Genomic DNA, 13,043 nt, shown 5'->3' on the forward strand with positions numbered 1-13,043 from the left:
GGAGCCATGACCAGCCTTTCAAAGCACTTCATGGCTCATGGCTACAGACGTGAACTTTTTTGGTAGATAATGTGGTATACAGCTTATCATGAGGTATTCTACCTATGTCGAGAAATACCTCGAGACTTCTTTAATATTAGACATCGCGCACCAGCAGTTGACAAATAGACACACACCCCCGCCCCTTGTCTTCCCAGACGTAGCTGCTCTGTCCTGCCGATACACGGAGAAGCCAGTCAGCTTTAAATGATCTGTCGTTCAGCCATGTCTCAGTGAAACATAAAATATCACAGTTTTTAATGTCCCGTTGGTAGGATAGTCTTAGTCGTAGATCGTCCAGTTTGAATTCAAATGATTGCATGTTGGCCAATAATACTGAGGGTAGCGGTGGTTTACCTACTCGTCTGCGAATTCATGGTCAAATTGCTGCAAAAAAACAGTACTAAAAGGACACCAATAAGAAGAAGAGACTTGCTTGGGCAAAGAAACACAAGCAATGGACATTAGACTGGTGGAAATCTGCCCTTTGGTCTGATGAGTCCAAATTTGAGAGTTTTGGTTCCAACCGCAGTGTCTTTATGAGACGCGGAGTAGGTGAATGGATGATCTCCGCATGTGTGCTTCCCACCGTGAAGCATGGAGGAGGTGGTATGATGGTGCTTTGCTGGTGACACTGTCTGTGATTAATTTAGAAAGGGCTATTTGACCAAGAAGGAGAGTGATAGAGTGCTGCATCAGATAACCTGGCCTACACAATCACCCGACCTCAACCCAATTGAAATGGTTTGTAATGAGTTGAACCGTAGAGTGAAGGTAAAGCAGACAACAAGTGCTCACCACACGTGGGAAGTCCTTCAAGACTGTTGGAAAAGCATTCCAGGTGAAGCTGGTTGAGAGAATGCCAAGAGTGTGCAAAGCTGTCAAGGCAAAGGGTGGCTACTTTGAAGAATATCAAATATAAAATATTTTTTGATTTGTTTAACACTTTTTTGGTTACTACATGATTCCATATGTGTTATTTCATAGTTTTGGTGTCTTCACTGTCATTCTAAAATGTTGAAAATAGTAAAATAAATAAATAAAAACCCTTAAATTAGTAGGAGTGTCCAAACTTTTGACTGGTACTATGTGTGTGTGTGTATATATATATATATTATAGTGTACAAAACATTAGGAACACCTTGCTAATATTGATTTGCAACCCCATTTTGCCCTTCAGAACAGCATTCATTTGTCTGGGGCATGGACTCTACAAAGTGTTGAAAGTGTTCCACAGGGATGCTGGCCCATGTTGAATCCAATGCAACCCACAGTTGTGTGAAGTTGGCTGGATATCCTTTGGGTGGTGGACCATTCTTGATACACACGGGAAACTGTTGAGCATGAAAAACCCAGCAGCATTGCAGTTCTGGACACACTCAAACCGGTGCGCCTGGCACCTACTACCATACCCATCAAAGGCACTTCAATATTTTGTCTTGCCCATTCACCCTCTGAATAGGATACATACACAATCCATGTCTCAAGGCTTAAAAATCCACATTTAACCTGTGTCACCCCCTTCATCGACACTTATTAAAGTGGATTTAATAAGTGACATTAATTAGGGGAAATAGATTTCACCTGGTTAGTCTGTCATGGAAAGAGCAGGTGTTCCTAATGTTTTATACACTCATTGTAGATATGTGTTTTGATGTCTCTCTCGTCACCTGTCTGTGAGGTTCCAGAGCTTCTCTCCCTGGCTTCTTCGTTAGCTCTCCCACAGTCCGCACACTTCCCCGTTCGGCCTACCTCTCTGTCCCTATCCCTGCGTCTGTTCTCCGACCACTGCAGCCGCTTTTTCAGTGACTCGACCTGCTCCCGGCTGCAGGACATCTCCTTCAGGAAGCTATCGTCCACCAGCCTGGTGATCTCGTACATAGCAGCCTTGAATACCGTCTCCATGACTCCGGAGAGCTGAGACTGGAAGGTTACGATGGCTTCAGACATCATGGCAAACTGTCTATGTGTAGCTAGCTACAGTTAAGAGTTCGTAACATTTAGGTACTTTTGTTCAGGTGGGTCAGTGTTAACGATCCAGCTCAGCAAAAGTCTAGGAAGCAAGCTAGCTAGCTAACGTTAGCAGGCTAGCTACTGTTGGATGTTGTCTCTCTCAATGACGGTCCTAATAACAATTGTAATACTTTCTAGATATAAGATGTAGCATTTACTGTATGAGGATATTCGAACAAAGAAATACCATAGGCATTGAAAGAACGCAAGCTTATGGCAGTTCGATAATTAACGTTTGATAGTTACAGAGCCAACACTAAAATCACAGACAGAACAATGAGACAGATATTTCCCCGGAAGAATAAAATGTTAAGCATCCGCTTAGACTTTCCACTCACTACCAAATATGGTAGTGAGAGGAAGCATACTGGCCGGAGGTGGGAGAATATGGAACGACATTTTATTTTTATTTTTTTGGTGGATCAGCTTAATATTGCGGAAAGAATGTTGCTTCCATCAATGTAATTGTCTGCATCATTTCCAATCCCCCATATTATTTTGGTAAATATATATATCCATACACGCATGCATACATATACACATATATACATACACATACCTATATAGACATACATACTTTTTTAAAGAATATACCTTTATTATTATTCACCGCAAACCCTACCACCGATCCCCCAATTGGAGTAAACTAATAAACACTTCTGCTTTTACCTTCAATTTATACATCTTATACACATTTTACAGACACAGTCTACTTTACAATAGTTCTCTCTTGTTTGTTCTTAGTCCTTCCTCTATTGCTGATGTCCATCCAGTTTGATTTCTATTTGTAACTGTGCTATTTCACAAAAGTTCCGAACCTATATACATTTTACAGATCCCGTATGTTTTACATTGTTTATCTTGTTATTAGTCCCACCCTTCAGCTCCATTCAACCCCTCCCATCTATCTCTCAACATGATCCATTTCGGATTTCTATTTGCCATATATTTTTCAACTGTGCTGTGATGCTTCACAAAATAATTTAACCTTACAATTCTCATAGCTTCTCCAGATTGTAAATTTAAAAAAAATGTTTTTGCTAAAATAATTATTATATTATTGATTGATTGACTATGGCTTTTCAAATCACCCAGTATTGCTATCTGTAGCGTTAGTTCTAGGAAAATGTTGCAATTCTTCAGCCATTCCTGGACCTGTGACCAAAAACGAGCTACATATGGACAATACCAAAATAAATTATCTAATAACGGCCTCCTCACAGCAGAATCTGCATAGCTGGGAAGATTGTATCCCCCATATATATAACATTCTATTAGTTGCAAGAATTTTGTATAGTAATTTAAATCGAAAAATTCGAAGTTTTGAATCCGGCGTTGTTTTGCGTATCGATAGATAGACCCATAGATAGACCCATTCCATAAACCATGTGCCATGGAATGGGTACATCGAAAATCTCTTCCCAACTATTTTGCAATTTATATGGCACAGCTGTCCGTTTTTTGGTCCTTAAATGAAATTGGTATATGTTTTTATTTATCACACTTTTCTTTAACCATTTATGTTCTTTAATACAGGGCCGACATACAAGTTCCTTACTTTTTTCCTCTTCAACTTGCCTCTTCCATTTTTGTGGTAATGCTGCAATTAATTGGTTGTAATTTTGGGTAGAGCAGACATTTCCATATGTCTGTGTTAGTTGCATGTGTGACATAACTCCACCAGTCCTATTTATGATATCATTCACTAAAATTATACATTTTTTAAAACATTTCTTCGATAAATACAGTTTTTTTTTTATCAATTAGTATATTTGAATATAACCACAATATTTGTTGTACTATTTGTTCCGTCCTTTCAGGTCGATTAAACTGAAATTACAACCAACTTTCTAAGGCTTGTTTAAAAAATAAAGATATTTTGGAGATTAATTCCTTTTCAAGCAACCGAAAGTGAGCAGGTGTATTCTGAATAAATGGGAAAAAGGCCATTCCTGAACATAGGATGAGACATTCGTACCAATTTACTAGAGAACCAGTTTGGATTTAAGTATAACTTTTGTATGACTGATGCCTTTAGTGAGAGGTCTAATGCTTTAATATTTAATAAGTTCTGCCCTCCGAATTCATATTCGTTATATAAATAGGCCCTTTTAATTTTATCTGGCTTGCCGTTCCAAATACAATTTTATATTTTTTGTTCATATAATTTTAAAAGCAGGTCACTAGGTGTAGGCAAAACCATAAGCAAATAGATAAACTGTGATATGACTAAAGAGTTAATCAGGGTGATTTTTCCACAAATAGACAGGTATTTTCCTTTCCATGGTAGCAAGATCGTATCTATTTTTGCTAACTTTCTATAAAAAGTATAGCTCATCGATGAAACATTTGATCTCAAAACAGTTTTCTGTTCCCATAACTATTATCTGTTATGAACAGAGTGTACCATGTAGGCGATTTTTTTTTTTTTAATCACGTTGTTTAGAAGGAGCGTCAAGGCGAATTGAGTTACTGCACAGGTGCAATTCAGAGGACCGGGAAATAACGGAAATATGCAGATGAATGCTAGAACGCGCCAATAGGATCTCGCTAGTTCGTGGTTGGCTCTGCCCACCACTTTCCTTGTTCTGCCCACTATGACTAATTTGTTCCCATTGGAAACAACAGGCTGTGTCTATCTTGGTCTAGTTATAATAAACCTTTGCTGAAGTCATTCCCAAAAAACAATAGCACTTCCGGAAACAAACCTACGGATCTGGTAGTGGGACAATCTACACTACGCTCCTTTCTGGAGAGAAAATGTCTTTATTTGAACAAAACCTTTGCATGTTCTCATGACTGTAAATAAGGTTGAAAATACAATCCGGCTAATTTGATAAAATTGTGTAAAATATTTACAGGAAATCTACACACCACTCAGTGCGTCACACAAAGCACTGGGTGCCGTGTCCATAGAATAAGAAGTTATGTTCTGATCAATCCTGTACGTTATATTCGAAATAATAATCGATTGTACATGTATATGAGTGTTGGTTGAAGATGGCTGCCACCAACATGTCGAACGACAGTTTTAAAATTCAGTTCGCCTCTGTTATGGAGAGTGTATTGAAGACTGCAGTCACCGAGACAACGCAACTTTTCGAAACAACTATTGCGGATCTGCGAGCCAAAATATCCAGAATAAAAGAAGAGAACGAGGACCTCAAATCGAGTCTTCGATCCCATGAAATAACGAAGAGATGGACCGGTGAAAGTGAACGCCAAACCTTAGAGCCCAGACCGAGTCAAAGTACAACACGTATCGGAAAATGTGACATCGGCGTTCAATGCGGTAAAGGTGAAAATTTAACTACTGTATCTATCTATCTATCTATCTATCTATCTATCTATCTATCTATCTATCTATCTATCTATCTATCTATCTATCTATCTATCTATCTATCTATCTATCTACGTTCAAATTACTCACCCATGATCACACATCCTGATAACTAGTTAGCTGAGCGTGTAGGCTCATAGCTAATTTTTTCCAAAACTACTTCATGTAGCTACGTTTAATTTGTATATACTACAATATTAGGCAGAACATATCGTTTTGAGAGGTGTAGTCTATATTATTATGCATTCATAAATGACTGATAAGAGATCCTTCATAACCTAGGGATTGATATGTCACCCAAAATGATAGGTATGTTGCAACCATAGAAATAGATAACATAGAACGTACTTGGAACCTCAAACACTGCCAATTTGACTGGATTCTATTTGTATGGTTGCAACACAGGATGTTGAAATGTTCTGTCACATCAGTTGGTTTCTAATCTTTAACTCAGAGTTTTTTGTGTGCCTTTTATCCTAAGTACATCTCTCTCCTGGTCTGGTATTTTCAGTTTGGGCGGTGGACCAGCATCTGCGGGATGAGAACCAGGGGACGGAGCTGCACTGTGGAGCGTATGACGAGGAGGGCAACCCACAGATGGCCTTTGTTCTGATCAAACAGGAGGTGGATTGGGTAAGACAGGCTTCTAGCCTGAGTCCCCACCTAGTCTAAGTCCCAGATCTTTTTGTGCTGTCTTGTCAATTCACCACCTCTCTATACTCAACCTGTTGTTGGTGAACCCAGAAAAAAGAAAAACCTTCACACTGCGCTTGCTAGTATCACTTGTTCATTTAAGATTATGTACATCGGCCTCACAGTCTTTGTCAGAGTTTTCGATGACCCTAAGCTTTTATGGTTGATTGTGCCATTGTCCCCCCCCCCATCAGGAGGCGGACTATTCTGATGACTACTCCCCCGGGTACATACTGCTGAAGAAGGAGGGGGGAGAGCCCCCGACTCTGGTCCGCAGACAACCTCTCAGAGAGTTACCAGGCAGAGGTAGGAACTAGGGAGAACTGCTTCTGAATCACACATCTTATTACAATGTATTAAAGAGTATTGGGATGAGAACCGGGCTCTAATAATATCTATAATAATCTCTCCACTGTTATTCTCTCTGTCTTTTGTTCTTTCTCTGTCTCTCTCTGCATCTCTCTCTTTCCACTATCCCCGCCACCTTTCTCCATCCTGTCCCTCTGTAGCCCTGGTCCCTCCTGGAGCCCTCAGGGCCCTGGTCAACCGTTACACCCAGGAAAGGCCTCCCACCACCCAGTCTACGTCAGGAGCCGCAGCGGCCGTCCTCCAGGGAGATCCAGACACCCAGGAGGTCCCCCAGGCTCTCAGCCCATCCCAGCCCAGGACCAGAGAGGTTACCAGTGGCAGTGCAGGCCAGGCCCCTGGAGCAGAACAGCAGTCACTGGTAATACCAGCAGCAGAGCCTCCATCAACATTACACCTGACAGCATCTCCTCAATCAGCAGCCACTATCCAGTCTACATCAACTGTCCTGTCTGCTGTAATGGCCCAGTCCACGGTAACTAGTCTGTCAAAAGAAACTGTCCAAATGACCACAGCGGTCCAGTCGACCGTAGCGGTGAAGTCGACAGCAGCAGCGTCAGAGCGCCCGCCACCTGTCCTCTCCGGGTTACCCAGAACCCCTCTTCAGGATACACAGCCCAGCTCCGTAGCCCCTCGTCCTCCTCGATCATCACCATCACAGTCTCACACAGACGTTCTACATGTAGCTCGTCCAATAGCAGTGCCCTCAATACAACCAGCTAGGCCTACAGCTGTACCTGATGGACCACCGGCCACACCACCAACACAACCGCAACCGTCTACAGTTTTGGAGCAGTTGGGTGTTGCCACGGAAACATCGCTAACACCACCGGTCCAGTCCGCTCCGTCTCCGACTGTGTTGACAGAACCTGCCGGCCCCCCTGAGAAGCAGGCGTCGTTGGTCACTGAGCATGTGCAACGCTCCTCCACTGTGCCACGACCGAAGTCACCTGCTGTCCCAGAGAGGATGTCTGATGATGCTCCTCCTCAGCTGTCAGCCCCTGCTGTAACTACACCCTCTGGCTGCTGTCAGATGTCTAAGACACAGTTTTTAGCTCAGTTGTCAGTAGTACCCCTAGTTCGCGCCCTGCCGAGGTTGGAGGAAGACGAGGAGGAAAAAGGGGGGGAGGAAAATGAAGGGCAGGAAGATGAGGGAGGGCTTTCTTCCCTCCCTGCTACGTCTACGGAAGCTGTGACAACCAGGTCTGTCGCTACGGAGACAACCACCATCATTGAGAAAAAGGAGGAGATTGTTGTCCAGGTAGGCGGCAGCCGAAAGTCAAGTCGACGTGAAGCGCTCCTCTCTGGTCTCCGCCTCCGCTTAAGGCCCCGCCCCCAGGACAGCACGCCATCTCCAGTGGTTGCTAAGAAACTCAGAGGAGAGAGAACCGCCCCTATAGACCATGACTACTCAAAGGTGATGCAGAATGGAGAAGAAAAGTCCAGGGAATCACACGTTGACCAGGATGTAGTAGAGGACACCGCTAACGGTGAGACGGCTGACGACAAGTCTAGTGGACAAGGAAGTAGTAACCACATCATCAGTGAGGAAGAGGGAGGAGCTAACACTGATGTGACCTCTCCGACCAGACAGTCACCTATTGGTGGAGGTGTTTGATTAGGCGTCTCCAAATTCAAGAAGAGAAGCATGACCTGGGTGCAGGCTCAGAGAGGTTTGGCTCTAGCCCAGGCTAAGAGGAGTAGGTCAAAGGTCACCAAGGCCTCACAGAGAGCTCTGCGGTCAGAGCTAAGAGGTCTGGTCACACAGACACAGTTTCTGCCTTCTAACCCACAGCGCCGCCTGTCATACAGCCCCAGCCCTCAAGCTGCCTCCACATCCAGCCCACGCCGCACCAGCCCTCGCTAAGCTACGGGAGCGAACGTGAACCCTTCTCCTACCACCCCTCCTCACCCACAGCCTCACCCGTTCAAGGTCACTTCCACCACCCCTCGCCACTTAACACCTCGTTTGGTGGCTGCGGCGGCTTTACATTTGAAACGGTCTCCCTCCACCCCTCAACCTATTCCATTCACCGGCAGCCTTCGCTCTGGCTTCAAAAAGTCCCCCCAGTGCCCACTGACTTTCCAGCCGGCGCGGTGATACCGCCAATCACAACCGATGTGGTCGCCACCGGTACCATACCAGCTCCAACAGTCTCCCCAGGTTCCACGGAAACGCCTCGCCAAGAACCAGTGTGAGACTGCGGTCGCGTCCTGAGCAGCGCCTCTGCTTTAGAGAGTCACGCCTCCCTCCACACGGGGAAGCGCCCGTTCGTCTGCTCAGCCTGCGGCAAGGACTTCCCCAACCTCAAGGGCCTCAACCGCCACGCCCGCGTCCACGGTGAACAGCGTGGCCACCAGTGTCTGAAGTGCGACAAGACCTTTGTCTACCGCTTCGGCCTGACCAAGCACGAGCAGATGGTCCACAGCGGCCTGAGGTGGCACAACGGGGAGAAGAGACACTGGTGCTCGTACTGCGGGAAGGGCTTTCTGGATTACAATAATCTGAAGAGGCACAAATTTGTCCACACTGGGGAGAAACCTTACACCTGCACTGAGTGTGGCAAGCACTTCAAACAGACTGGCCATCTGAAGAAACACCTGAAGACAATACACAGAGACAGTTAGAGAGGACAGGTGACGAGTATTTAATGGCACCCTATTCCCTATATAGTGCACTATATAAGAATAGGGTGTATAGATGGGAATAATAGACATTCTCCATTTGTCAGTTCAAAACCCAGCCAAAAAGGTTTTAATGGGATATTGTGTGTAGTTTGGTGAGGAAAAAAAAAAATGTTGAATTTACATTTATTGTATTTAAAACAAAATCTGATTATTTGTACATTTTGTTTATTTAGAAGTTGTTAAGCCGAAAAGCAAGGTTATATTTAGTTTTATCGCGGTCACGCACATTATGGTTTTATGTTCGATGGGTTTCAACTAGTTTCATTTAAATTTGTTTTATGTTCTGTGCTTTCATCGCACTTTTGATCAATGACGTTCCTCATGGTTGGTTTAATGGATCATTTATAGAATGGTGTGGGCTGATAGATTTATGCCTAGCCCTAAAAGATAGCTTTAAGTTTATTCTAGGGTTTAACCTATTCATTGCTGTTGAATGTTTAAAACCAGACATGACTTGTTTTAATAATTGTTCAGCGCTATTAGATTGGGAGGGTGCAGTGTCTCAGCGTCCAAGCACATGTTGGGCCCAACACTATCAGTCATTTGAAAGTTTAAACTGTCTAGGATGGGCGCTCTATGACATTGCAATATCAGATTTGCTACTTACACTGAAAATAAATCTGTCTCATCTCTCTGGGTCAGTTAGCAAGAACCAATTAAAGTTAATATGTTGGTTTGGCTATTGTGCCTCTATGTTGGAAATGTATTATTTCTCATATCAACTAATGGCAGTTGGACATCTACAGTGTTTTCAGAAAGTATTCGTACCCCTTGACTTATTCCACATTTTGTTGCGTTAAAGCCTGAATTCAAAATGGCTTAAATGTTGATTGTTTTTTCACCCATCTACACACAATACCCCATAATGACTAAGTGATAACATGTTTTTCGATTTTTAGGCAAATTTTGTGAAAATCAAATACATAAATATCTAATTTACATAAGTATTCACACCCCTGAGTCAATACATTATTATAATCACCTTTGGCAGTGATTACAACTGTGAGTCTTTCTGGGTAAGTCTCTAAGAGCTGTGAGTCTTTCTGGGTAAGTCTCTAAGAGCTTTGCATAGCTGGATTGTACAATATTTGCACATTTATTATTTTCTAAATTCTTCAAGCTCTGTCATATTGGTTGTTGATCATAGCTAGACAGCCGTTTTCAAGTCTTGCCATAGATTTTCATACAGATTTAAGTCAAGACTGTAACTAGGCCACTCTGGAACATTCAATGTTGTCTTGGTAAGCAACTCCAGTGTGTTTTAGGTTATTGTCCCGCTGAAAGCAGAATTTGTCTCCCAGTTTCTATTGGAAAGCAGAAAACTAGGTTTTCCTCTCGGATTTCGCCTGTTTAGCTCTATTCCATTTCTTTTTTTCTAAAAAACTCCCTAGTGCTTGCCGATGACGAGCATACCCATAACGTGATGAAGCCACCACCATGCTTGAAAATATGAAGAGTGCCACTCAGTGATGAGTTGTTTCGGGATTTGCCCCAAACATAGGGCTTTGTATTCAGGACAAATACAGTTTTGGAATATGTTTTTCTTTACAGGTTTCCTTTTCACTCTGTCATTTAGGTTAGTATTGTGGAGTAACTACAACGTTGTTGATCCATCCTCCGTTTTCTCCTATCACAGCCATTAAACTCTAACTGTTTTAAAGTCACCATTGGCCTGAGCTGTTTCCTTCCTCTCCAGCAACTGAGTTAGGAAGGATGCCTGTATCTTACCAGGGTCTAGCCCGCACATGTTATTCTTGTTCATATATGGTGACAAATAAGATACAAAAAAATCATGCCAAACGAAAAGTATTCAAACATTGAAAAACCCGGGTGGTATTATGAGAGATTATAAGAAAGCTCAAGAAATTGTGTTTTAACCCATATTTGATGTCGTGTTCACGTGCTAGTCGGAACTAGGAAATTCTGAAATGTTCTAACTGGTTGCAGTTAATCACGGGCTGTGATCAATGAATTAACAAGTCTCAAATGTCAGATTTTCCTAGTTCCGACTGGCATGTGAATGCGGCATACCCCCTTTTTTGGCACTAGTGTACTTCCATATATATTTCACATTCAGTTTTGAAACTGGTACCAGGTTACCTTCTGACAAGGCTTGTGGGCGTTTGTAGAGCAAAATAACAGAATTGTCTGAGAGTCTCACCGTTTGATGATGGATCATATTAGTTTCTAGCAGTGGAGGCTCCTCAGTGAATTAAATACATTTTAAATTGTAAAACATTAAAAAAAAAAAGTTTAGATAAAACTATACTAAATATAATCACGTCACCAAATAATTGATTAACACACACTATTTTGCAAAGAAGGTCTACAGTAGCCTCGAGCAGTCTATAGGGTCGCACATGATGTAGCCAGAGGACATCTAGTTGCTGTCCTCCTCTAGGTACATTGATTTGGTTCTCACCCCCTACCATAGACTTACACAGTAATTATGACAACTTCCGGAGGACGTCCTCCAACCTATCACTGCTCTTGCAGCATGTTGTCCACCCAATCAAAGGATCAGAGAATAAATCTAGTACTGAAAGCATAAGCTACAGCTAGCTAGCACTGCAGTGCATAACATGTTGTGTATAGTTGACTCAAAGAGAGAGAAAGACAGTAGTTGAACAGTTTTGAACAAATTAATTTATTCCAAAATGAAGGAGAAGCAAGAGATAAATAGAGAGTAATTTTATTTCAGTTTCACTTAGCAAGCAAATGCAGCAAGCTGGAATAACCTACTGAATGGTGGATGCAATGTTAGCTGGCTGGCTATGACTTTAACACAACACTGGAACTCTTCCAAGTCAAGGAAAGATTTTGGTTTTACTAATGTATTGCCACTGAGGCCCACCGGTGTAATTGCTTACTGACTGTACATTGTAACATTACTGCATGATTGTAGCGATTTTACTAAAGTGTTAGGTATATTAGCTATGCTATGACATGACGTTAGTTAATATGGTGACAAAGGTCTAGGCTGTGTGTAGCGGTTTGGCTTGGAAAGGTTTTTATTCGCCTGGTTACATACAGCTGATGTGTTGTGCATTGAAGTCCAAAAGTGAAGGGAAGAGGTGAGAGGAGGAGAGCACATAGATGTGAGAAGGAATACAATGTGGCTGCTATGAAAGTGAACTGTGTGATCAGGGGTGTATTCATTCAGCCGATTCTGTTGAAAAACGTTTCTTAAATGGAAGCAAATGGAACAAAACGGGGATAAACATAACTGAATTTGTCCAATAAAAAATATTGTTTTCAAATGCTGGCCTAATGATAAGGAAAATGTTAGTATCATGTACAGTCGTGGCCAAAAGTTTTGAGAATGACACAGCAAAGTTTGCTGCTTCAGTGTCTTTAGATATTTTTGTCAGATGTTACTATGGAATGCTGAATTATTCAAGCATTTCATAAGTGTCAATGGCTTTTATTGAGAATTACATGAAGTTGATGCAAAGAGTCAATATTTGCAGTGTTGACCCTTCTTTTTCAAGACCTCTGCAATCCGCCCTGGCATGCTGTCAATTAAATTCTGGGCCACATCCTGACTGATGGCAGCCCATTCTTGCATAATCAATGCTTGGAGTTTGTCAGAATTTGTGGGTTTTCGTTTCTCCACCCGCCTCTTGAGGATTGACCACAAGTTCTCAATGGGATTAAGGTCTGGGAGTTTCCTGGCCATGGACCCAAAATATCTATGTTTTGTTCCCAGAGCCACTTAGTTATCACTTTTGCTTTATGGCAAGGTGCTCCATCATGCTGGAAAAGGCATTGTTTGTCACCAAACTGTTCCTGGATGGATGGGAGAAGTTGCTCTCGGACGATGTTTTGGTACCATTCTTTATTCATGGTTGTGTTCTTAGGCAAAATTGTGAGTGAGCCCACTCCCTTGGCTGAGAAGCAACCC

General features: G+C 42.5%; 2 protein-coding genes across 3 annotated transcripts in view; one reads left to right on the top strand and one right to left on the bottom strand.

Annotated features, from left to right (window-relative positions):
• The window catches only part of LOC139579762 (uncharacterized), a 51,904-nt gene that overhangs the window by 8,610 nt on the left and 30,251 nt on the right, over positions 1-13,043 (bottom strand). Inside the window, exons 20-22 of the mRNA XM_071408583.1 lie at positions 8,999-9,052; positions 8,759-8,884; positions 1,710-2,016 (exon numbers count right to left, since the gene is read on the bottom strand). Coding sequence (XP_071264684.1) covers positions 1,710-2,016; positions 8,759-8,884; positions 8,999-9,052 — 487 coding nt within the window. The remainder of the gene's footprint in view (positions 1-1,709; positions 2,017-8,758; positions 8,885-8,998; positions 9,053-13,043) is intronic.
• On the top strand, positions 4,729-10,803 carry LOC139579398 (calphotin-like). 2 transcript variants are annotated; one of them, XM_071407985.1, is made up of 4 exons: positions 4,729-5,350; positions 5,904-6,025; positions 6,280-6,391; positions 6,595-10,803. In XM_071407985.1, exons 1-4 carry the CDS (start codon positions 5,053-5,055, stop codon positions 8,067-8,069), a joined length of 2,007 nt encoding a protein of 668 aa, XP_071264086.1. In that variant the 5' UTR covers positions 4,729-5,052; the 3' UTR covers positions 8,070-10,803. The 2 variants fall into 2 exon arrangements, with proteins under 2 accessions (XP_071264086.1, XP_071264087.1); XM_071407986.1 differs by having other exon boundaries at positions 4,729-5,344.

Source organism: Salvelinus alpinus, chromosome 6 (assembly GCF_045679555.1).
Source record: "Salvelinus alpinus chromosome 6, SLU_Salpinus.1, whole genome shotgun sequence".
Classification (NCBI taxonomy): Eukaryota; Metazoa; Chordata; class Actinopteri; order Salmoniformes; family Salmonidae; genus Salvelinus; species Salvelinus alpinus.